This window comes from Oncorhynchus keta, chromosome 17, assembly GCF_023373465.1.
Source record: "Oncorhynchus keta strain PuntledgeMale-10-30-2019 chromosome 17, Oket_V2, whole genome shotgun sequence".
In the NCBI taxonomy this organism is placed as follows: Eukaryota; Metazoa; Chordata; class Actinopteri; order Salmoniformes; family Salmonidae; genus Oncorhynchus; species Oncorhynchus keta.
Genome location: NC_068437.1, coordinates 29,334,820 through 29,361,824, shown reverse-complemented (window position 1 = coordinate 29,361,824; position 27,005 = coordinate 29,334,820). Strand labels below are relative to the sequence as shown.

The 27,005-nt window shown below is 44.0% G+C and overlaps 1 protein-coding gene across 4 annotated transcripts in view; it reads right to left on the bottom strand.

Annotated features, from left to right (window-relative positions):
- The window catches only part of LOC118396756 (semaphorin-3E-like), a 53,133-nt gene that overhangs the window by 11,848 nt on the left and 14,280 nt on the right, over window positions 1-27,005 (bottom strand). For all 4 annotated transcript variants that reach the window (XM_035791170.2, XM_035791169.2, XM_035791167.2 and 1 more), the window contains exons 2-8: window positions 17,061-17,221; window positions 16,340-16,399; window positions 15,714-15,833; window positions 10,677-10,770; window positions 10,155-10,271; window positions 6,890-7,032; window positions 1,771-1,885 (exon numbers count right to left, since the gene is read on the bottom strand). In XM_035791170.2, coding sequence (XP_035647063.1) covers window positions 1,771-1,885; window positions 6,890-7,032; window positions 10,155-10,271; window positions 10,677-10,770; window positions 15,714-15,833; window positions 16,340-16,399; window positions 17,061-17,221 — 810 coding nt within the window. The remainder of the gene's footprint in view (window positions 1-1,770; window positions 1,886-6,889; window positions 7,033-10,154; window positions 10,272-10,676; window positions 10,771-15,713; window positions 15,834-16,339; window positions 16,400-17,060; window positions 17,222-27,005) is intronic.

The following is a 27,005-nucleotide window of genomic DNA, read 5'->3' as shown; positions in this document are numbered from 1 at the left end:
TGATGCCAGTCTAGAGCTGTTTGAAGAAGAGTTCGACAGAATGTATCCTTTAGTGGATGATGAACTAAAAATGGACGTCTCCACTAACAATGCCTGCAACACCCAAAACTTGGGGTTAAAAAATAGGAGGCCCACAGTACATCACTCCCTCCTTTACCTGTAGCAGCTGTGTGCACCCCAAAAACTGTAACGACCCTGACCTGCCAACCTCCCAGCAGTCTGAACACGTTCAGCTGAACACACATCCAGAGGACAAGGGACAGGATCCGGTTCAACCCAGGAGACCGCCCAAAACTGCACTTCTGATAGACTAATGGGAAGTATCTGGAAGATAAGAGACTATTCCCAAGACAACAGACAGCTAAATTATCGTGTCCCACTACTGACAGTGCACTATAACTGCTCTATCAAGCCAAGCTGGAAAGTCTTGACAACCTTACATTACATACGGGGACAAATGACCTGCGCACAATAGGAGAAAGAGGGGTAGAGAAAGCACACACCCTGTTCCCAAGGACAAACATGATTATATCCACCCTTCTACCAAGCAAAGATCTCTCCTGGCAAATGATCCATAATATCAACCAAAGAATCACCATGGACTGTGCCTCACTACCAAATGTCTGCATCTCTCACCACCCCAACCTGACATGTAAGCACTTGTACGACCACGTATGAATATTATGTGGATATATTGAAGCAACATCTCAAGACATCAGTCAGGAAGTTAAAGCTTGGTCGCAAATGGGTCTTTCCAAATGGACAATGACCCCAAGCATACTTCCAAAGTTGTGGAAAAATGGCTTAAGGACAACAAAGTCAAGGTATTGGAGTGGCCATCACAAAGCCCTGACCTCAATCCAATAGAAAATATGTGGGCAGAACCGAAAGAGCATGTGTGAGCAAGGAGGCCTTCAAACCTGAAGCAGTTACACCAGCTCTGTTTTTTTATTTTTTTATTTGTCCTTTATTTAACCAGGCAAGTCAGTTAAGAACATATTCTTATTTTCAATGACGGCCTAGGAACAGTGGGTTAACTTCAGGGCAGAACGACAGATTTGTACCTTGTCAGCCGGTTACTAGTCCAACGCTCTAACCACTAGGCTACGCTGCCGCCCCGCTCTGTCAGGAGGAATGGGCCAAAATTCACCCAATTTATTGTGTAAAGTGTTCGACCCAAGTTAAACAATTTGAAGGAAATGCTACCAAATACTAATTGAATGTATGTCAACTTCTGACCCACTAGGAATGAGATGAAAGAAATAAAAGCTGAAATAAATAATTATCTATATTCTGACATTTTACATTCATTCTGAAAATCAAGTGGTAATTCTAACAGACATAAGACAGGGAATTTTTACTAGGATTAAATGTCAGGAATTGTGTAAAACTGAGTTTAAATGTATTTGGCTAAGGTGTATGTGAACTACCGACTTCAACTGTATGTACTATTATTGTTATCACTGAAATTAACTGTATTTCATTATGCTTCTTGCATTGTAGTGTATTTACTGAAATGTAATATCTACAAATTGTGTTTAATGCCAATAAAGCAATCTGAATTTTAATTTGAAAAAAGAGAGATGGAGAGAGAGTGAGAGAAAGAGAGGGAGACAGAGAGAGAGAGAGAGAGAGGGAGAGAGAGGGGGAGGAAGGGAGAGAGAGCTTCAGGGTTCCATCAAGAAAATGTACTATAGTTATATCCCCTGCCTTCACACACACACGCACGCACGCACGCACGCACGCACGCACACACACACGCGTCTGTACCTAGCTCGTCAAAGTGTGTGTCGATGCCATTGGGTCCAGCCACAGAGCAGATGAGACGAGTCTTTAGGAAGGAACTCCAACGATTCACCAACATCCTCTGACCTCCCTGATCATTCTGAAGGGAGAGGATGGAGAAAGGGAGAGGGAAGAGGTTAGAATGGGAAGGAGTCGATGACAGTATACAGGACCTTCAGAAAGTATTCACACCCTTTGACTTTTTCCACATTTGTTAAGCTACAACAGCCTGAATGCAAAATTTATCAAATTTAGATTTATTTATTTTTTACACACAATATCACATAATGTCAAAGTGGAATTATGTTTTTAAAAATGTTGTAAAAAAAGCTGAAATGTCTTGAATCAATAAGTATTCAAACCCTTTGTTATGGCAATCATAAATACGTTTAGCAGTACACATTTGCTTAACAAGTCACATAATAACTTGCATGGTTTGTGCTTAACATGACTCCACACATACAAATATCTGTAAGTTCCCTCAGTCGAGCAGTGAATTGCAAACACAGATTCAACCACAAAGATCAGAGAGGTTTTCCAATGCCTCGCCTAGAAGGGCACCTATGGTAGATGAAGAAATATATATCCCTTTGAGCATGGTGAAGTTAGTAATTACACTTTGGACGGTGTTTCAATACACCCAGTCACTACAAAGATACAGGCGTCCTTCCTAACTCATTAGAGGAAGAGGAAGGAGACCAGAGAGGTTTTCGGATTTCACCATGAGACCAATGGTGCCTTTTTCTCATCCAACACTTCCCACACTGCCCCTACTCGGATGGTATCGCGCCGTCCCAACCTTCGCTCTCTCTCCCCCGCTACTCTCTCCTCTTCCATCCTATCATCTCTTCCCTCTGCTCAAACCTTCTCCAACCTATCTCCTGATTCTGCCTCCTCAACCCTCCTCTCCTCCCTTTCTGCATCCTTTGACTCTCTATGTCCCCTATCCTCCAGGCCGGCTCGGTCCTCCCCTCCCGCTCCGTGGCTCGACGACTCATTGCGAGCTCACTCGCCTCCCTGCGGACCTGGCATCCTTTCACTCCCTCCTCTCTACTTTTTCCTCCTCTGTCTCTGCTGCTAAAGCCACTTTCTACCACTCTAAATTCCAAGCATCTGCCTCTAACCCTAGGAAGCTCTTTGCCACCTTCTCCTCCCTCCTGAATCCTCCCCCCTCCTCCCTCTCTGCAGATGACTTCGTCAACCATTTTGAAAGGAAGGTCGACGACATCCGATCCTCGTTTGCTAAGTCAAACGACACCGCTGGTTCTGCTCACACTGCCCTACCCTATGCTCCGACCTCTTTCTCCCCTCTCTCTCCAGATGAAATCTTGCGTCTTGTGACGGCCGGCCGCCCAACAACCTGCCCGCTTGACCCTATCCCCTCCTCTCTTCTCCAGACCATTTCCGGAGACCTTCTCCCTTACCTCACCTCGCTCATCAACTCATCCCTGACCGCTGGCTACGTCCCTTCCGTCTTCAAGAGAGCGAGAGTTGCACCCCTTCTGAAAAAACCTACACTCGATCCCTCCGATGTCAACAACTACAGACCAGTATCCCTTCTTTCTTTTCTCTCCAAAACTCTTGAACGTGCCGTCCTATGCCAGCTCTCCCGCTATCTCTCTCAGAATGACCTTCTTGATCCAAATCAGTCAGGTTTCAAGACTAGTCATTCAACTGAGACTGCTCTTCTCTGTATCACGGAGGCGCTCCGCACTGATAAAGCTAACTCTCTCTCCTCTGCTCTCATCCTTCTAGACCTATCGGCTGCCTTCGATACTGTGAACCATCAGATCCTCCTCTCCACCCTCTCCGAGTTGGGCATCTCCGGCGCGGCCCACGCTTGGATTGCGTCCTACCTGACAGGTCGCTCCTACCAGGTGGCGTGGCGAGAATCTGTCTCCTCACCACGCGCTCTCACCACTGGTGTCCCCCAGGGCTCTGTTCTAGGCCCTCTCCTATTCTCGCTATACACCAAGTCACTTGGCTGTGTCATAACCTCACATGGTCTCTCCTATCATTGCTATGCAGACGACACACAATTAATCTTCTCCTTTCCCCCTTCTGATGACCAGGTGGCGAATCGCATCTCTGCATGTCTGGCAGACATATCAGTGTGGATGACGGATCACCACCTCAAGCTGAACCTCGGCAAGACGGAGCTGCTCTTCCTCCCGGGGAAGGACTGTCCATTCCATGATCTCGCCATCACGGTTGACAACTCCATTGTGTCCTCCTCCCAGAGCGCTAAGAACCTTGGCGTGATCCTGGACAACACCCTGTCGTTCTCAACTAACATCAAGGCGGTGGCCCATTCCTGTAGGTTCATGCTCTACAACATCCGCAGAGTACGACCCTGCCTCACACAGGAAGCGGCGCAGGTCCTAATCCAGGCACTTGTCATCTCCCGTCTGGATTACTGCAACTCGCTGTTGGCTGGGCTCCCTGCCTGTGCCATTAAACCCCTACAACTCATCCAGAACGCCGCAGCCCGTCTGGTGTTCAACCTTCCCAAGTTCTCTCACGTCACCCCGCTCCTCCGCTCTCTCCACTGGCTTCCAGTTGAAGCTCGCATCCGCTACAAGACCATGGTGCTTGCCTACGGAGCTGTGAGGGGAACGGCACCTCAGTACCTCCAGGCTCTGATCAGGCCCTACACCCAAACAAGGGCACTGCGTTCATCCACCTTTGGCCTGCTCGCCTCCCTACCACTGAGGAAGTACAGTTCCCGCTCAGCCCAGTCAAAACTGTTCGCTGCTCTGGCCCCCCAATGGTGGAACAAACTCCCTCACGACGCCAGGACAGCGGAGTCAATCACCACCTTCCGGAGACACCTGAAACCACACCTCTTTAAGGAATACCTAGGATAGGATAAAGTAATCCTTCTCACCCCTGTTCCACTGGATAAGAGCGTCTGTTAAATGACTTAAATGTAAATGTAAATGTTTAAAACAGTTACAGTTTAATGGCTGTAATAGGAGAAAACTGAGGATGGATCAACAACATTGTGGTTACTCCACAATACTGAACTAATTGACAAAGTGAAAAAAGGAAGCCTCTACAGAAATAAAATATTCCAAAACATGCATCTTGTTTGCAACAAGGCACTAAAGTAATACTACAAAGGGTCACATTGGCTTCGGAAAGTATTCAGACCCCTTGACTTTTTCCACATATTGTCACTTTACAGCCTTATTCTAAAATTGATAAAATAAAAAATCTACACACACAAAAATATATACACACAATTCCCATATAACGACAAAGGGAAAACAGGTTTTTAGAATTGTATGCTGTTTTACAGACCCTTTGCTGTGTGACTCGAAATTGAGCTCAGGTGCATCCTGTTTCCATTGATCATCCTTGAGATGTTTTTACAACTTGATTGGACATGATTTGGAAAGGCAAACATCTGTCTATATAAGGTTCCACAGTTATCAGTGCATGTCAGCACAAAAACCAAGCAATGAGGTCGAAGGAATTGTCCGTAGAGCTCAGAGACAGGATTGTGTCGAGGCATAGATATGGGGACGGGTAGCAAAACATTTCTGAAGCAATGAATGTCCCCAAGAACACAGTGAAACACAGTGAAATTCATCATTCTTAAACGGAAGAAGTTTGGAACCCCCAATATTCTTCCTAGAGCTGGTCGCCTGGCCAAACTGAGCAATCGGGGTAGAAGGGCCTTGGTCAGGGAGATGACCAAGAACCCGATGTTCACTCTGACAGAGCTCTAGAGATCCTCTGTGGAGATGGGAGAACCTTCCAGTAGGACAACCATCTCTGCACCACTCCACCAATCAGGCCTTTACGGAGACAGAAGTCACTCCTCAGTAAAAGGTACATGACAGCCCGCTGGGAGTTTGACAAAAGGCACCTAAAGACTCTCAGGCCATGAGAACCCGTATTTTATGGTCTGATGAAACCAAGATTGGCCTGAATGCCAAGCAGAATGCCTGAAACAGCCAAGACAATGCAGGAGTGGCTTTGGGTTAAGTCTCTGAATGTCCTTGGGTGGCCCAGCCAGAGCCCGGACTTGAACCCAATCGAACATCTCTGGAGAGACTTAAAATAGTTGTGCAGCGACACTCCCCATCCAACCTGACAGAGCTTGAGACGATCTGCATAGAAGAATGGGAGAAATTCTCCAATTACAGGTGTGCCAAGCTTGTAGTGTCATACCGAAGAAGACATGAGGCTGTAATCACTGCCAAAGATGCTTCAACAAAGTAAATAGTATGTACATGTGATATTTCAGTTTTTTATTTTTTATAAATGAGCAAAAGTCCAAAAATTAGATTTTGCTCTGTCATTATGGTGTATTTTGTGTTATTAATCATTTTTAGAATAACAAAATGTGGAAAATGTCAAGGGGTCTGAATACTTTCCGAAGGCACAGTATGTTTGGAACAAATCCAATACAACATATTACTGAGTACCACTCTCCATATGTTCAAGCATAGTGGTGGCTGCATCGTGTTATTCGTATGCTTGAAATCATTAAGGACTGGAGAGTTTTTCAGGATAAAAAAACGGAAAAAACGGAACGGAGCTAATCACAGGCAAAATCTTATAGGAAAACCTGGTTCAGTCTGCTTTCCACCCGACACCTGGAGATGAATTCACCTTTCAGCAGGACAGTAACCTAAATCATAAGGCCAAATCTACGCTGTAGTTACTTCCAAAGAAGACATTAAATGTTTGTGAGTGGCTGAGTTACAGTTTTAACTTCAATCTGCTTGAAAATCTATGGCAAGACATGGAAATGGTTGTCTAGTAATGGTCAACAACCAATTTCACAGAGCATGACGAATTTTTGAAAAGAATGTAACATGCATTGACTCATGGGTGTTAATACTTATGGAAATAAGATAATTATGTATTTAATTTTTTATACATTTACAAGAATTTCTAAAAACATGTTTTCACTTTTTCATTATGTGTTATTGGGTATGGTACTGTGTATGATTTTTTTAAATACATTTTTAATTCAGGCTGTAACACAAAAAAATGTGGAATAAGTGAAGGGGTATTAATACTTTGAAGGCACTGTATATGGGGATATTCTGGCATGCAGGATAAAGCAAAGCATTAGTTCCGTTCTCACCGCACAGACCCGTCCCACCCTGGTGTAAACAGCCTTGTTAACCCCCTCTGCGTCCGTCCCTCTCTCCGTGAAGAAGAAGTAGACCTTGTCATCATCCCTGTCATTGTTATCAGGAATCACCACCGACCCAATAAACTTAGGCTCTGGAGGAAAGATGACAGTTTCAGAAAGAGAAAGAGAAGTTGACCATGTAGTGTAATTTAGCTTTCCAGTACAAACCTTACTGTGCTGTCCTGGAAATGTCACGCAACCTACTTTCATTCAACTTTATTTAGGCGTGAAAGCATATACACTGAGAGTACAAAACATCAAGAACACCTGCTTTTTCCATGACATAGACTGAACAGGTTTATCCAGGTGAATGCAGTGTAGATGAAGGGGAGGAGACAGGTTAATGAAGGATTTTGAAGCCTTGAGACAAACGAGACATGGATTGTGTATGTGTCAGTGGAGGCTGCTGAGGGGAGGACAGCTCATAACAGATAATGGAATGGAATGAAACACTTTCCAGCCATTACACTACATTCCAGCCAGGTAAGTGTGCCATTCAGAGGGTGAACTCAATATTAGGAAGCTGTTCCTAAAGTTTGGTATACTCAGAGTATACTGTATAGTTTGTGAAAAAGGTACTGTTGGTATTATTATTGTAAATATATGTTTAATCCTCCGTTGTTAAGACAATGGAAAGGTCAGATGCTTTATAATCTAAATGTTGAAAGTGAGTGGGCAACAGAGAGAAACAAAATGGTGCAGTTTGAGGCCATGTGGAAGAGAGTGGTGCGGGCGCTGGAGATGGGGGTGTGAGCAGGTGGGTCTGGGCAAGTGTGACGTTGTTGATGAGAGTGGTGCGGGCGCTGGAGATGGGGGTGTGAGCAGGTGGGTCTGGGCAAGTGTGACGTTGTTGATGAGAGTGGTGCGGGCGCTGGAGATAGGGGTGTGAGCAGGTGGGTCTGGGCAAGTGTGACGTTGTTGATGAGAGTGGTACGGGCGCTGGAGATGGGGGTGTGAGCAGGTGGGTCTGGGCAAGTGTGACGTTGTTGATGAGAGTGGTGCGGGCGCTGGAGATGGGGGTGTGAGCAGGTGGGTCTGGGCAAGTGTGACGTTGTTGATGAGAGTGGTGCGGGCGCTGGAGATGGGGGTGTGAGCAGGTGGGTCTGGGCAGGTGTGACGGTGTTGATGAGAGTGGTGCGGGCGCTGGAGATGGGGGTGTGAGCAGGTGGGTCTGGTCAGGTGTGACGTTGTTGATGAGAGTGGTGCGGGCGCTGGAGATGGGGGTGTGAGCAGGTGGGTCTGGGCAGGTGTGACGTTGTTGATGAGAGTGGTGCGGGCGCTGGAGATGGGGGTGTGAGCAGGTGGGTCTGGGCAGGTGTGACGTTGTTGATGAGAGTGGTGCGGGCGCTGGAGATGGGGGTGTGAGCAGGTGGGTCTGGGCAGGTGTGACGTTGTTGATGAGAGTGGTGCGGGCGCTGGAGATGGGGGTGTGAGCAGGTGGGTCTGGGCAGGTGTGACGTTGTTGATGAGAGTGGTGCGGGCGCTGGAGATGGGGGTGTGAGCAGGTGGGTCCTGGCAGGTGTGACGTTATTGATGAGAGTGGTGCGGGCGCTGGAGATGGGGGTGTGAGCAGGTGGATCTGGGCAGGTGTGACGTTGTTGATGAGAGTGGTGCGTGCGCTGGAGATGGGGGTGTGAGCAGGTGGGTCTGGGCAGGTGTGACGTTGTTGATGAGAGTGGTGCGGGCGCTGGAGATGGGGGTGTGAGCAGGTGGGTCTGGGCACGTGTGACAGTGACGTTTGTATGTGTATGTTCTGTATTGTTAAAGAAAATGAAATAACATCGTTCAAAAAAATGAAATACATGTCTAAGTATTCAGTGTATCCATTTTAGAAAATTAAAAAAGTTTTAAGTTTTAAAAAGCGCTTACTTTAAGAGAACTTGTATCAACATAAGCAAATAGGAAATTCCCCATGTCAGAGAGATTCAATAGGGCTACACCATAATTTCTGCTGTTAATTAAGAGAGAATTCCTCTCACGTAATTGTTATTTGTGAAATAAGTTAAGCTATGACTTCACTGTGTTTTTGATGAACCCCCAGACTGAAATGTTAAAGGTAGGCATATGATATGTAGAATTCGCTCCGACATTACCTGGTTGCTCAAATTCTAAAATGTTCACCTAATTTCAGTTTAAATGTGTAGAGAATCATTGCACAATCTAAACTGATGGGGAAATATTTTCAATTACCCAAAATGTCTTATTTTCAGCTGTTTGAAGCTGGTGTACAAAAGAGCAAAAATAAGTAAAAGCTCAATTTAAGGACCGGGAGAAGCATAGAAATAGCACATGTAAATAGCACATGTAGAACGGATCTACCACTTATCACACCTGCTTTGAGAATGAAAGATATATCAATCACACTTCTATGTGAATTTGGTTGTGTCGCCACAAAGCTACATACTGGACCTCTTCAGTATGTAGTATATAGTTATTCAGAAGTTAAACATGTTTCAGGGCTAAAAGTTCATGGTTCATTTTTCATTTGTTTCCTCATTGGGGGCAGCAGGTAGCCTAGGGGTTAGAGTGTTGGGCCAGTAACAAATGGTTGCTAGATCAAATCCCAGAGGTGACAAGGTAAAAACCTGCCATTCTGCCCCTGAACAAGGCACTGTTTCTAGGCTGTCATTGTAAGTAAAAATGTGTTCTTAACTGAGTTGCCTAGTTAAATAAAACAATTGGAAAGGCATTCATACCTATTGATGACTGCAGGTGCTGCTGGAGCCAGCATTGTAAGAGCATGGTTAATAACTCAACTATTTTGTGTAAAGTAATTTGTCATGGTCATTTTTTTTCCTAATACATATATCTATATAGTATCCAATCCTACAGTACACATTCATTGAGGACCGCTATGTCACGAAAATAAACCATGTTGCCTACGATTGTGGTGAGACCGTATATGTTGAAGTCGTGGGATCAGATGGAGCCAAGGTCGGTCATGTGATTCACTATTGAGACGTATGAACGTTTGCTACGATAAAGGGATGGTTACAGTTACTCTCTTCACGTGAATGTTCATCAAAAATGCATTGACCATAATCACAGTGTACTGGTCAGAGGTTTATTTTGTTTTTACATTAGATCTAGTCCTGGTGGTAAATGGAACAATCTGGAAACCTGATGAATAACTAAATCAATACAATCTAATTAAAGTAATTTCAACATATTATTATCTACATCAAACCTGATACATAAATGCCCAGCCACTGACCATTGAGCTGTTGTCTGTCGTCTCTCTCAGTGCGTGTGTAGCTCTGGTTGTTCAGTCGACACAGAGCTGCGTCATTCTCCCAGTAGTCTGTGTACAGGCCAATATACAGCTCTCCTCCTAACAAACACACAGTGTATATGAACCAGATGTTTCACAGGAGAAAAGTTTTACACTTCTGATTTTTCACACAGACATACAATGAATTAAAAAATTACAATCAATTGCAAAAGTGGGTGATTTTGGGAAACTATGTTTAGTTATTTATCACAATCAATATTTTATTTCCACATGGCGGCAGCATTGTGCTAAAACTAAACCTGCCTCTGAGCACTGTGCAATACTCAGTAACAGCAATTCTACTAGACTAGAGTACGAGTCTTGAAAAGGGTTTGGGTGAACGTGCCTGACTGAGACAGAGAGACAACTGGGACAAGAACATACTGTGTCATGAAACACAAAAGAAGGTAGAAAGTGAAAGAACAGAAGTGAAAATGCGTTGTATTATGTGATAGGTATTCTTACTGTCCAGGGTGGATGTAACAGGGCTGTTGTGGTCATAGGGACAACTCCCTCTGCCTCTCTCTATACTCTGCTCCTCCAGCTCAAACTGCCTGACCTGGGGACCGAAAAGTAGCAGTGAGAACACACGCGCATGCTGACACATGCACACACAGCGACGTCCCTGAGCTTGACCTTAGCCAAAGCGTGCCTGGTGCCAGAGGAAGATTCTTTGTTTTTCCTGATGGTGCTGTTGTCACAGGTCCTCTCAGACTGACAGTGGATTATATCAACTAAACTAACTCACAGCCCAAACAAACACACTCCCTTTCTCTCAGAGGACACACAAGCTACCTTTAAGTACCATCTCTCTCTCTCTCTCTCTCTCTCTCTCTCTCTCTCTCTCTCTCTCTCTCTCTCTCTCACAGTCTTGCTTCTCTCTCTCTCTCTCTCTCTCTCACTCTCTCACTCTCACACACACTCTTGCTTCTCTCTCTCCCTCTCTCTCACACAGTCTTGCTTCTCTCTCTCTCTCACTCTCTCTCTCTCACACACACTCTTGCTTCTCTCTCTCCCTCTCTCTCTCTAACACATTCTTGCTTCTCTCTCTCTCTCTCTCTCTCTCTCTCTCTCTCTCTCTCTCTCTCTCCATTTCTCAGAAGACACATAAACTAACTGCCAGTAGGCTACCATTGTCACACCCTGACCTTAGAGATCCTTTTTATTCTCTATTTTGGTTAGGTCAGGATGTGACTAGGCTCGGTAGTCTAGTTTTTTCAACTCTATGTTGGCCTGGTATGGCTCCCAATCAGAGGCAGCGGTCTATCGTTGTCTCTGATTGGGGATCATATTTAGGCAGCCTTTTTTCCACTGGGTTTTTGTGGGATCTTGTTTTTCTGTAGTGCCTGTGAACACTGCATTTACTTCACGTTTTATTTGTTCTGTATTGTTTTTGGTGAGTTTCATTTATTAAAACATGTGAAACTCTACGCACGCTGTGCCTTGGTCCATTTAGTCCAACAACGATCGTGACAACCATAGATTAATAAAACGTCAATGTTTTACCTACAGATTCCATATTACTGTATCTCATATTACTGTATTGACTGTATTTTTATTATTTGAAAACAAATGTATTATTTGAGCAGTTCTTTATTAAAGTTTATTTGTTACATGTTTATTAAAACCTAGCTTTACTACTAATTTTTCTGAAATTGAGACAGATATATAGTATTGAATAAATACATTGAACAATCTCTTTCATAATTTCGATAAACAATAAAAGCTAATTTACCAACATTTCTTAAAATGGATATATATCGTTTTTGAAAAAATCTTGTCATTTATGTCACTCCTTGTGTATCTCTGTGTTTCACTGTCAGGTGAATAAACAAACTCCCCTTCTCTCTCTCTCTCTCAGGAGACACAAATTGACCAGTGGATGTGTTGCGGTATTTACGGATCATTTAAGAAAGACTGCATGTGTCCTAAAGAACAGATGACGAGACTGAGCCAAACCAGCAGCATGTCCTTCTGAATGTGTTCATACATTTATTAGGTTCACAAAAATGGTTTGTTCCTGCAGACAGGAAGTCACGTGGCCGTGGCTTGCTATATAAAGCAGGGAGACAGGCATCCAGTTACTGTTCGCTCGAATGTTAGAATGGGCAAAACGAGTGACCTAAGCAAAACACATCCAGTCATTGGCAGTCCTGTGGGCAAAAACAGCTTGTTGATGAGATGTCAAAGGAGAATGGCAAAAAGTACAACAATGGTGTGCAGAACGTCATCTTGGAACTCACAACTCCTTGTCACGGATGGGCTATTTCAGCAGACGACCACTCCACACCGGGTATCCATAGCCGCAGGAACTAGGGGTGCTCAGGGTGCTGCAGCACCCCCTGAAAAATCATAAATATATATTGTGATTTTCTTCACTCCAATTCGCATACCTCTTGTAACGGATCTCGTCCTCCTCTTCTGAGGAGGAGTAGCGAGAAGGATCGGAGGACCAATGCGCAGCGTGGTAAGTGTCCATAATGTTTAATCAAACACAACAGAACACTGGAACAAAACAATAAACGTGAATAAACGAAACAGTCCTGTGTGGTAACAAACACTGACACAGAAGACAAACACCCAAAACTTTAAAGTGAAACCAGGCTACCTAAGTATGATTCTCAATCAGGGACAACAATTGACAGCTTCCTCTGATTGAGAACCATACTCGAGGCCAAACTGAGGCCAAACACAGAAATCCCAAATTATAGAAAAACGAACATAGAAAACCCACCCAACTCACGCCCTGACCATACTAAAACAAAGACATAACAAAGGAACTAAGGTCAGAACGTGACAGTACACCCACCCCCCAAAGGTGCGGACTCCGGCCGCAAAACCTAAACCTATAGGGGAGGGTCTGGGTCGGTGTCTATGTTTGTTTTTCTCTGATTTGGGATTAGAGGAAGCTGTCAATCGTCAATCAGAGGAAGCTGTCAATCCTTGTCCCTGATTGAGAATCATACTTAGGTAGCCTGGTTTCACTTTTGAGTTGTGGGCGTTTGTCTTCCGTGTCAGTGTTTGTTACCACACAGGACTGTTTCGTTTATTCATGTTTATTGTTTTGTTCCGGTGTTCTGTTGTGTTTGATTAAACATGATGGACACTTACCACGCTGCGCATTGGTCCTCCGATCCTTCTCGCTACTCCTCCTCAGAAGAGGAGGACGAGATCCGTTACACCTCCCCAACGGATCCTCAGATTACGCAATCTTTATTGCACTCCACACTGCTCTTTCACATCTGGACAAAAGGAACACCTATGTGAGAATGCTGTTCATTGACTACAGCTCAGCATTCAACACCATAGTGCCCTCAAAGCTCATCACTAAACACCATGGGATTAAACACCTCCCTCTGCAAATGGATCCTGGACTTCCTGATGGGCCGTCCCCAGGTGGTGAGGGTACGCAACAACACATCTGCCACATCTGCCATGCTGACCTTAAACAAGTATTGTTCGCTTAGTCTCGTCCTATACTCCTTGTTCACCCACAACTGTATGACCACGTACGACTCCAACACCATCAGGTTTGCAGACGACACGACGGTGGTAGGCCTGATCAATGACGACGATGAGACAGCCTGCAAGGAGGAGGTCAGAGATTTTGCAGTGTGATGCCAGGACATCAACTTCTACTTCAACTTCAGCAAAACAAAAGAGCTGATCGTGGACTACAGGAAATGAAGAGCGGAGCACGCCTCCATCCACATCAACGGAGCTGTAGTGGAGCAGGTCAAGAGCTTCAAGTTCTTTGGTTTCCACATCACTAAGGAATTATCATGGTCCACACACATCAACACAGTCATGAAGAGGGCATGACAACGCCTCTACCCCCTCAGAATGCTGAAAAGGGCCCCCGGATCCTCAAAAAGTTCTACAGCTGCACCATTGATAGCATCTTGACTGGCTGCATCATCGCTTGGTATGGCAACTGCTTGGCATCTGACCTCAAGGCGCTACAGAGGGTAGTGAGTACAGGCCAGCACATCACTGGGCCCAGCTTCCTGCCATCCAGGACCTTCCTGCCATCCAGGACCTCTGTTAAAGACTCCAACCACCCAAGTCATTGACTGTTCCCTCTGCTACTGTACGGCAAGCGGTACTGATGCACCAAGTCTGGAACCAATAGGACACTGAACAGCTTCTACCCCCCCTTCTACCTCAAGCCATGTTTCATGAGCTGAAATGAAAGATCCCAGACATTTTCCATAAGCACAAAAAGCTTATTTCTCTCAAATGTTGTGTACAAATTTGTTTACATCCCTGTTAGTGAGCATTTTTTCTTTGCCAAGATAATCCATCCACCTGACAGTTGTGGCATATCAAGAAGTGGATTAAACAGCATGATCATTACACAGATGCATCTTGTGCTGGGTACAATAAAAGGCACTCTAAAATGTGCAGTTTTGTGACACAACACAATGCCACAGATGTCTGAAGTTTTCTCTGCCACAAGCCGCCTACAACAGAGTTTTAGAGAATTTGGCAGTACATTCAACCTTCCTCACAACCGCAGACCAATTGTATTGCGTTGTGTAGGCGAGCGGTTTGATGATGTCTACATTGTGAACTGAGTGCCCCGTGGTGGCGGTGGTGTTATGGTATGGGCAGGCATAAGCTATGGACAATGAACACAATTGCATTTTATCGATGGCAATTTGAATGCACAGAGATATTGAGACGAGATCCTGAGGCCCATTGTGAGGCCCATTGTTTTAATGTGTCTGTGACCAACAGATGCATTTCTGTATTCCCAGTCATGTGAAATCCATGGATTAGGGCCTAATAAAATCATTTAAATTGAGTAATTTGCTTATATGAACTGTTACTCAGTAAAATCTTCGAAAATGTTGCATTTATATTTTTGTTAACCAATAGAGTTAACCAATAGAGTTAACCAATAGAGTTAACCAATAGAGTTAACCAATAGAGTTAACCAATAGCTACCCGGACTATCTGCATTGACCCTTTTTGCACTCATCACATACACTGCTGTTACTTTTTATTATTATTCCTGTTGCCGAGGCACTTTATCCCTACGTATATGTACATATCTACCCCAATTCCCATGTATCCCTGCACATCGACATGGTACTGCTGCCCCGTGTATGTCGCCAAGTTATCATTAGTCATTTTGTATTGTTCTTTGTATTATTATTTTCCTGTTGTTCTATTTGTTCTTTCTCTCTGCATTGTTGGGAACGGCCTATAAGTAAGCATTTCACTGTTAGTCTACACCTGTTGTTTACGAAGCATGTAACAAATACAATTTGATTTTAGTCAGAATTCTGCGTGTGCAAGAATGTTTTCTTGGCACACGTTAGGTCCCTTAATACCAATTGAGCAACTTTTCCATGCCCTGAAAAATTCAGGCTGTTCTGTAGGCAAAGGGGGTGCCACCCAGTACGAGATGTGTGTACCTAATAAACTGACCATTGAGTGTATATCAGCCCCAATGGTAACTCCAAATCAACAAACAACCCTCCCAACCCTGCTAACCTGTCCTGTGTGTCCCACCCTGATTTTGGCACAGTGAGGATTAAATGCTCCTGTTCCACAGGCCAACAGGTGGGTGGTGTTATACCGATGCAGCACCTTGATGTAGTTAGCACACTCTGGCTGTAGGGAGAGAGAGAGGGCAGAGGGATGGAGGAAGGTAGAGGGGAGCAGGGAGGGAGGGAGGGAAGGCAGAGGGATGGAGGAAGGTAGAGGGGAGCAGGGAGGGAGGGAGGGCAGAGGGATGGAGGAAGGTAGAGGGGAGCAGGGAGGGAGGGGGGAGGGCAGAGGGATGGAGGAAGGTAGAGGGGAGCAGGGAGGGAGGGAGGGCAGAGGGATGGAGGAAGGTAGAGGGGAGCAGGGAGGGAGGGAGGGCAGAGGGATGGAGGAAGGTAGAGGGGAGCAGGGAGGGAGGGAGGGTAGAGGGATGGAGGAAGGGGGGAGGGAGGGAGGGAGGGAGGGAGGGAGGGAGGGAGGGAGGGAGGGAGGGAGGGAGGGAGGGAGGGAGGGAGGGAGGGAGGGAGGGAGGGAGAGTGGTTAGGTATGTATTTGAAGGGTAAACTATGACACATTACATTTTTGAATAAATTACGGAGTGCTACAAACGTAGAATGATCAGATGTTGTTACCTTCTCTCTGCCTTTCATCAGACAATCTTCTACCTGCGACACAGAGCTGGCCCAGTCGATCTGGGGAGAAATGACAATACATAACACACCAACACATATGTAACACACAATACACAATGTATGTCTGTTTGACTGGTGTGGATCATAACATGTTGTGTCATGTATGTCGCTCTCTATCATCATTAAAGATACTATCTCATCAGTGATAAAAGATACACATTTATTTACAATAATAATAATCTCGATGACCTAATAATAATGACTCAGTAAGAAATGGACAATTATAATCGCATTATTTTCTCTACATTACAGATATGTTCCGTAGTCAGTTATCCTGCCCTTTATGTCATTATTTAATGTAATTAAACATAATTAAAGTTAATAACACCTTATTATAACACACTCAACTATTACTTCAACCACCTCGAGGAAAGAGTTGGATCTGAAAGCCATTATTACATGTATATAGGGCTGGAGAAGTACTAGTAATACGGAGACAATTTCACCTAGCCTATCAGAGGTTAAGGGGGCAGACCTGGCATATGGCAGCATCTATGTCCAACTGTGTGCTCTTTATGGAAAGACTCCTTGGTAATATAATGAAGATGCACAAACACATAAACTCTGTTTAGGTAACCTAATGACCTTGAGGGGTAAGAGTTCAAGTCCCCTCCACACATGAACAGACAGACTGACAGACAGACAGACAGGCCTACAGTACCTCTCTGTGTTGGTGGTTAACTCTCTCCAGGCTGAGGGAGTACAGGATGTTTTTAGCTCCTACGTACAGCCTTTCATGGGCCTCGTCCAACAGCATGGTCTGGGGCTGCAGGGAGGGACCTGGTCCCTGAAACACCCACGTCCTGTTCAGATCCCATAACTCTGCACAGGGAGAGAGAAGAAAGAGAGAGAAAGAGAGACGGGAGAGAGAGTAAGAGAGAGAGAGTGAGAGAGAGAGAGAGAGTAAGAGAGAGAGAGAGAGAGAGAGAGAGTGAGAGAGTGAGAGAGCGAGAGAGAGAGAGACAGAGAGAGAGAGAGAGAGAGAGAGAGAGAGAGAGAGAGAGAGAGAGAGAGAGAGAGAGAGAGAGAGAGAGAGGAAAGAGAGATGGGGAGAGAGAGACTATTACAAGTCTATAGGCCAAGCTTTCAAAACAAGCTTTCAAAGTTATACAACCAGTAGGATACAGTGGTGCCCACATGATCGAAGGCTTGCAAAATGTGAAAAATGTAACTACTTTATATCAGAAATCTGCACTCCGTGTAATAGCATACCTTCAAGCACTTTAACCAACATTATGTAAAAGAAGAGTTTCTGTGATCGCACACCCTTTGTCCATCTGTGTGTGTGTGTGTGTGTGTGTGTGTGTGTGTGTGTGTGTGTGTGTGTGTGTGTGTGTGTGTGTGTGTGTGTGTGTGTGTGTGTGTGTGTGTGTGTGTGTGTGTGTGTGTGTGTGTGTGTGTGTGTGTGTGTGTGTGTGTGTGTGTGTGTGTGTGCGTGTGTTTTAAAGCTGAGCAATTTCCCTGTCATATAGATTCCTAAAAGCTGCCCCAAATCCAAGACTGTCTTGTACATGGTTCAAATGTTGTTGTATCATATGTTATGAACTTGAAGATAAAAATCAGGAAGAACACTAGTCACATCCCAAAGCTTCTCCCAGAAGAGCATTGGTAAGAACTCGGATGTAATGCCTGGGAAAGATGTTGTGATTGCTGAATGGGATATTTGATACTCACAGCCAAGCCTATCAGCTGTCTCGAGGGGAGGAAGTCATTTTATCAGACAGGAAACGGAACTGTTGTCTTTATCTGACCTTGGGTAGCGGTTGCCCTTAGGCACCGATCTAGGATCAGCTTACAGTCCTCAAATCCTAACTTGAACCATTGGGAGAATAATTTTAAACGGGCCTTTGATCAGTTTCTAGGGAGGACTTCTTCCTTCTGCCTTTAAGTTTTATTTATCCTATTGTGTCACTAGACCGTGAGTTTGATTAGGAGGGTGAAGTTTAAGATTGACTGAAAACATGGGTCACGCACACACACACACACACACACACACACACACACACACACACACACACACACACACACACACACACACACACACACACACACACACACACACACACACACACACACACACACACACACACACACACACACACACACACACACACACACACACACATTCACACCTCTAACACAAATTCTCCCCTAATCAAACCTGTCAGGTCTGCCTTCGATCATGTCTACAGCTCTGGAGCCCAGGTCTGGGGGGGAAGGACCAGAGCCAGGAGCTACAGCCCCAGCGAGGGTCACTTCCTGTGGGCTGTGGTGGGTTGCATGCCCTGGGCCCTGGAGCACGACTGGATGTCCTTGTGGACAATGAGACAGAGTCTGGAGTGCGTTAGGAAACCCCCTAAAGCTTCGTAGCGTCATGCAGAGCAGTCCAGGACACGGGTGGTTTATATGATCAAATGAGACTCTCTATTTGTAAACCTCCCTTTCCCAAATTGGAGCTGCCATTTTTTCTTGCCCAGAAGAGAGGAGAATACTCCTGGCTACCATAACCATCACCTCCCCCTACCTGTCTCCTCAGACGGAACTTCTCTGGAGTTATATGTCAAGATTTAAGTAACTGCCAGTGTTTCAGGAGGGGGGGTTCTGTGATTTGTTATTTCAGCATCTGTGTTTTTAGTAGCATTACATCTACTACAGTATTAGATGTCTCGGTAGAGACCAATAGATTCGGTTTATTTTTCTGGTTTTAGATTTCTCTGGTAGATCCATTCTGTTTGTTTTGCTAGCATTAGAGTTCTGTGTGGTAGAAACAGAGTGAAGGTTTGTTTAAAGAGGTATTAGATCTCTAGGTGCTGTTAGGATTGAGATTAGTCTCATTGTTTTGGTAGCGTCATTGATCTCAAACAGTGTGTATGTGTTTAAAAAATAACAATTGCCCGTTAGATCTCTATGGTGTAGACAGAGGGGATATGGTGGTGCTGATATGCCAGTGCCCAGACACGCTTCCTGTAATGATCTAAACCAGGCAGTTACAGCTCTTAAAAGGCATGCAACTAGCACGCATTCAAGCACACACGCACACATACACTCCTGCACTCACACATACACACACATGCACGCACACATACACCTGCACGCATACACATACACACAGATACATGCAGGCACACGTGGCACGCAAACACACATACGTGGTGCTCACCCACAAGTGGGGCACACTCACACACCTCCAGATGTAACACACTATGGAATGTGTAATGCTTCAGCTGACGATAACTAGGACAGACGTGTAGTGGAGCAGGAGGGAGTTTGTCATCCACTGAGTGAATGAAGGGAACTGAATGGGATAGGTTAACATTCACCGAGGGAAGGAATGGGAACTGAATGGGATAAGTTAACATCCACTGAGTGAATGATGGGAACTGAATGGATAAGTTAACATCCACTGAGTGAATGATGGGAACTGAATGGGATAGGTTAACATTCACCGAGGGAAGGAATGGGAACTGAATGGGATAAGTTAACATCCACTGAGTGAATGATGGGAACTGAATGGATAAGTTAACATCCACTGAGTGAATGATGGGAACTGAATGGGATATGTTAACATTCACTGAGGGAAGGAATGGGTACTGAATGGGATAAGTTAACATCCACTGAGGGAATGATGGGAACTGAATGGATAAGTTAACATCCACTGAGGGAATGAAGGGAACTGAATGGATAAGTTAACATCCACTGAGGGAAGGAGTGGGAACTGAATGGGATAAGTTAACATCCACTGAGGGAAGGAATGGGAACTGAATGGATAAGTTAACATCCACTGAGGGAATGAATGGGAACTGAATGGATAAGTTAACATCCACTGAGGGAATGATGGGAACTGAATGGGATAAGTTAACATCCACTGAGGGAAGGAATGGGAACTGAATGGATAAGTTAACATCCACTGAGGGAAGGAATGGGAACTGAATGGATAAGTTAACATCCACTGAGGGAATGATGGGAACTGAATGGATAAGTTAACATCCACTGAGGGAATGATGGGAACTGAATGGAATAAGTTAACATTCACTGAGGGAAGGAATGGGAACTGAATGGGATAAGTTAACATCCACTGTGGGAATGCTGCCCCAAATCCAAATCCAAACCCCAAATCCAAATCCAAAGCTGCCCCAAATCCAACACTGTCTTGTACATGGTTCAAATGTTGTTGTATCATATGTGGGAATGATGGGAACTGAATGGATAAGTTAACATTCACTGAGGGAATGATGGGAACTGAATGGATAAATTAACATTCACTGAGGGAATGATGGAAACTGAATGGATAAGTTAACATCCACTGAGGGACTGATGGGAACTGAATGGGATAAGTTAACATTCACTGAGGGAATGATGGGAACTGAATGGGATAAGTTAACATTCACTGAGGGAATGATGGGAACTGAATGGGATAAGTTAACATTCACTGAGGGAATGATGGGAACTGAATGGGATAAGTTAACATCCACTGAGGGAATGATGGGAACTGAATGGGATAAGTTAACATTCACTGAGGGAATGATGGAAACTGAATGGGATAAGTTAACATTCACTGAGGGAATGATGGGAATTGAATGGGATAAGTTAACATTCACTGAGGGAATGATGGGAACTTATTGGGATAAGTTAACATTCACTGAGGGAATGATGGAAACTGAATGGGATAAGTTAACATTCACTGAGGGAATGATGGGAATTGAATGGGATAAGTTAACATTCACTGAGGGAATGATGGGAACTGAATGGATAAGTAACATCCACTGGACTAAAAACAGTGTTGTTGGTGATGATGATAAGGATAAAGGTGACAAATTCTCATAACAAAAATTATAATGGTGATTAATTGTGATGATGATGATGTGGTGATAATGATAACGAAATGACAGGACTTGACTTGAGTGAATTAAATATGAAGTGTGTATTTCCAAAACGGTATACCCACCGATTTTTCACATTTGGGTTTTTTCAACAGAAATTATGGCTTACGGGTACCATCATGTGTGTCTCAAATACTACAGCTTTTTCATTCGTAGATTTGAAATGTGCATGCTATATATCCATTGTTAAGCTGGAATGGAAAGTTTGTGTCCTTTATATTTGACTGTGATATGTGGTTGTATTACCAAGCCATCTTAAAATGAATGCACTTACTGTAAGTCATTCTAGATAATAGCATCTGATAAATGACTAAAATGTCAAATGTTTTACATACAGATCTCATATTAGATACTTTTTCTAAACTCATAACACAGCAACACACCTACATCACACAATTAGCCAAATAGTTAATTTTCTGCTAAAAACCACATTTTGTTCATTAATATCAACTCTACATTTCAAAATACAAAAAAACTTTCCTTACATACTATAACTCCATAAAAATACAGTAAACCTCGCTCAATATCTAATCATTCTGTCATAACACTAGCACATGCTTTCTATTTAAGAGGAACATATAGTCAATTATAGCACAACGACTTTCAAAATACTAACAGTTGATGGCATTACAAAAACTGCATTACTTTTCATGTTTCAGTTCTACCTGCAGACCATAGATTAAATGAAATTCATTGTTTTTTATAATTAAGTTTCCTTTTACTGTAAACCACTCAATTTTGTGGTTGAGTGTCGAATGTGTGCATTTTTGGCAACATACTACCTAAAAGTGAATGAGTCATCTTTACTTTATAGAATGTACAGAACGTACCGTAGAAAAAAATAGTAAGTGACAGAATTGTTGCAGTAAAAGCTTTATTAGCAACATGAAATTGCTATTTGGTTCACCAACACATCCAACATACATGACCTTTGGATCACCAACACATCCAACATACATGACCTTTGGTTCAACAACACATCCAACATACATGACCTTTGGTTCAACAACACATCCAACATACATGACCTTTGGATCAACAACACATCCAACATACATGACCTTTGGTTCAACAACACATCCAACATACATGACCTTTGGATCAACAACACATCCAACATACATGGCCTTTGGTTCAACAACACATCCAACATACATGACCTTTGGTTCAACAACACATCCAACATACATGACCTTTGGATCAACAACACATCCAACATACATGACCTTTGCATCAACAACACATCCAACATACATGACCTTTGGTTCAACAACACATCCAACATACATGGCCTTTGGATCAACAACACATCCAACATACATGACCTTTGGATCAACAACACATCCAACATACATGACCTTTGGTTCAACAACACATCCAACATACATGACCTTTGGATCAACAACACATCCAACATACATGACCTTTGGATCAACAACACATCCAACATACATGGTCTTTGGTTCAACAACACATCCAACATACATGACCTTTGGATCAACAACACATCCAACATACATGACCTTTGGATCAACAACACATCCAACATACATGACCTTTGGTTCAACAACACATCCAACATACATGACCTTTGGATCAACAACACATCCAACATACATGACCTTTGGTTCAACAACACATCCAACATACATGGTCTTTGGTTCAACAACACATCCAACATACATGGCTTTTGGTTCAACAACACATCCAACATACATGACCTTTGGATCAACAACACATCCAACATACATGACCTTTGGATCAACAACACATCCAACATACATGACCTTTGGATCAACAACACATCCAACATACATGACCTTTGGATCAACAACACATCCAACATACATGACCTTTGGATCAACAACACATCCAACATACATGACCTTTGGATCAACAACACATCCAACATACAGGACCTTTGGTTCAACAACACATCCAACATACATGGCCTTTGGTTCAACAACACATCCAACATACATGACCTTTGGATCAACAACACATCCAACATACATGACCTTTGGATCAACAACACATCCAACATACATGACCTTTGGTTCAACAACACATCCAACATACATGGCCTTTGGTTCAACAACACATCCAACATACATGACCTTTGGATCAACAACACATCCAACATACATGACCTTTGGATCAACAACACATCCAACATACATGACCTTTGGATCAACAACACATCCAACATACATGGCCTTTGGTTCAACAACACATCCAACATACATGACCTTTGGATCAACAACACATCCAACATACATGACCTTTGGATCAACAACACATCCAACATACATGACCTTTGGATCAACAACACATCCAACATACATGGCCTTTGGTTCAACAACACATCCAACATACATGACCTTTGGATCAACAACACATCCAACATACATGACCTTTGGATCAACAACACATCCAACATACATGACCTTTGGTTCAACAACACATCCAACATACATGGCTTTTGGTTCAACAACACATCCAACATACATGGTCTTTGGTTCAACAACACATCCAACATACATGGCCTTTGGTTCAACAACACATCCAACATACATGGCCTTTGGTTCAACAACACATCCAACATACATGGCTTTTGGTTCAACAACACATCCAACATACATGGCCTTTGGTTCAACAACACATCCAACATACATGGCCTTTGGTTCAACAACACATCCAACATACATGGCTTTTGGTTCAACAACACATCCAACATGGCCTGGGGGGGGGGGGACCATTCTTGGATGGGCTGCAAACCAGTTTGTGATTGCATGTGAATGGTGGAATGCTACATTGTCCCATGCAATCACACATGTCCTCATGTTTCCTCCCAGCTGTTCTGCTTCTGGCACCAGTTGTTAGTGGAGGCCATCTAAAAACAAAAGAAGGCGCTCAGTGGTGTAGGGACCAGTCCGGACCAAACCAGCACTCCAGATTGCAGTACACATTGTGATATTTGCTCCTCTTAGACCCGACACATCAACATTGGCCCTTTTCCCGATGACATTTCTTCCCCGCCCTTTTTATGCCAGGTTAAACCCTGCCACGGCCACATCAATTATTTCATGTGGGTTCTGATTCTCCTCCAACTCCATGACTCTCTGAAAGAAATCACAAGACAATATGTGTAAATGCTTTTCAGTATGTCCTACTGTATGTACTGTAACCCATGTTTACATGTAGAGGAGCATAGTGTAAAACTCACTATAGGAACAAGACATATTGGATTGACCATACCTGGACGTATTGGTGCCGGAGTTCCCTGACCTGCTCACCGTTCCTTTCAAAAGGAACTGTGTACAACTGTTTCATTCAGAGTCCAAGACATGGTAGTCAGGCTGATGCTTTCCACACTGTGAAATACCAGGTTGTCCTCTACAATTCTGCTCTGAATTTCTCTGTTTTACTGCATTGTCAGCAATGGCCAATCCTACAACGGCATGCTCTTGGTCTTCACTGAGGAGCTTTCCTCTTCCCCCAGAGAGAGGAAGACGTTGCGTCCTTTAGAGGAACAAATACAACATATGTATTTGTATCGGGACTGGTGGCCTACAGTTACTGTGGGACATAGCAACAGCAATGATAGAAGAAGCCCTTGTGAAATGTGTTACTTACCTATTGGTTTGTTGAAAATTCCGGATAATGGAAGCCACGGTCGACCGTCTGTGATGAGGCTGGACTCTTTGACCAGCCTCTCTCAGTGATAGAACATGTTATTTCATCAGTGACAACAGCGCTTACTCTCCTTTGAACACCACCATGCAATCTTACTCCTCTCCCCCTAACTCTCCCTCTCCCTCCTTTGTCCTGGTCCAGCTACTCCTCTCCTTGGTCCAACTACTCCGATACTTGGTCCAACTACTCCTCTGCCTGGTCCAACTACTCCTCTTCCAGGTCAAACTACTCCTCTTACTGGTCCAGCTACTCCTCTCCCTGGTCCAACTACTCCTCTCCCAGGTCAAGCTACTCCTCTCCCTGGTCTAGCTACTCCTCTCCCTGGTCCAGCTACTCCTCTTCCAGGTCCAACTACTCCTCTGCCTGGTCCAACTACTCCTCTTCCAGGTCCAACTACTCCTCTCCCTGGTCCAGCTACTCCTCTCCCTGGTCCAACTACTCCTCTCCCTGGTCCAGCTACTCCTCTCCCTGGTCCAACTACTCCTCTCCCTGGTCCAACTACTCCTCTGCCTGGTCCAACTACTCCTCTTCCAGGTCCAACTACTCCTCTCCCTTGTCCAACTACTCCTCTCCCTGGTCCAACTACTCCTCTCCCTTGTCCAACTACTCCTCTCCCTTGTCCAGCTACTCCTCTCCCTGGTCCAGCTACTCCTCTCCCTGGTCCAACTACTCCTCTCCCTTGTCCAGCTACTCCTCTCCCTGGTCCAGCTACTCCTCTCCCTGGTCCAGCTACTCCTCTCCCTGGTCCAGCTACTCCTCTTCCAGGTCCAACTACTCCTCTGCCTGGTCCAACTACTCCTCTTCCAGGTCCAACTACTCCTCTCCCTTGTCCAACTACTCCTCTCCCTGGTCCAACTACTCCTCTCCCTTGTCCAACTACTCCTCTCCCTTGTCCAGCTACTCCTCTCCCTGGTCCAGCTACTCCTCTCCCTGGTCCAACTACTCCTCTCCCTTGTCCAGCTACTCCTCTCCCTGGTCCAGCTACTCCTCTCCCTGGTCCAGCTACTCCTCTCCCTTGTCCAGCTACTCCTCTCCCTTGTCCAGCTACTCCTCTCCCTTGTCCAGCTACTCCTCTCCCTTGTCCAGCTACTCCTCTCCCTTGTCCAGACATAATTTTTTCAGAATCAATCCAAAGAGTCTCCTTTTTACTGTGTATGTCCATGTAATTGAAAGAACCTCAACACCTGGCTATGTCTCCGATTGAGATTGGAATCAGCTGTGGTTTTTCTATTTTAAACAACTTACAGTAAATCAGCTATTTCTCAATGTTTCAATGGGCTGTTCATTCAAAAATGTTTGTCAGCTGTTTCAATATAGCTTTTGAGCTGCTGTTGTTCCAGAAGTAGAACCGTTATACTATATTTAAGGTTTTGAACATTAGGTCTTCATTTCTGGCAAGCATATGTAAATAAGACAAGAAAGATCCATAATTTTGGTGTTGGGTAAGCTTGTATGTAAAGAAAATGTAAGCATTTTAGAAACGTGTTAATTTACTGCATATTCTGTGAAAACAACATGAATTGTGTTAATGGTATGGTCCACAACAGATGGATATTGTGCAAATTCATTAAAAATCCTTCAATGTGATTTTCTGGATTTTTTTTTCTCATTTTGTCTGTCATAGTTGAAGTGTACCTTTGATGAAAATTACAGGCCTCTCTCATCTTTTTAAGTGGGAGAACTTGCTCAATTGGTGGCTGACTAAATACTTTTTTGCCCCACTGTATGTGTTTGTCACAAATGTATGATCTGTACATTTCATTGTTAAAAATTGAGTTATTTGTTACATTTGATTGTGTAAAACATCCTGTAACAGTACTACTTATTTCTCTGCTAGTGAGGCAGATATATAGCATTCTGCAAAAATATCAAGTTATATAGTTTAAACAAATACATATCTGTCATTGAACAACCCCATGCCATGATTAGATAGTGAAGAAATACACCAATCTCTTTCCTATGTTCTTAAAACAAAACAAAAAATAGCCATAGCTAATTTACCAACTATACAGTGTATAGTGTTTTGGAAT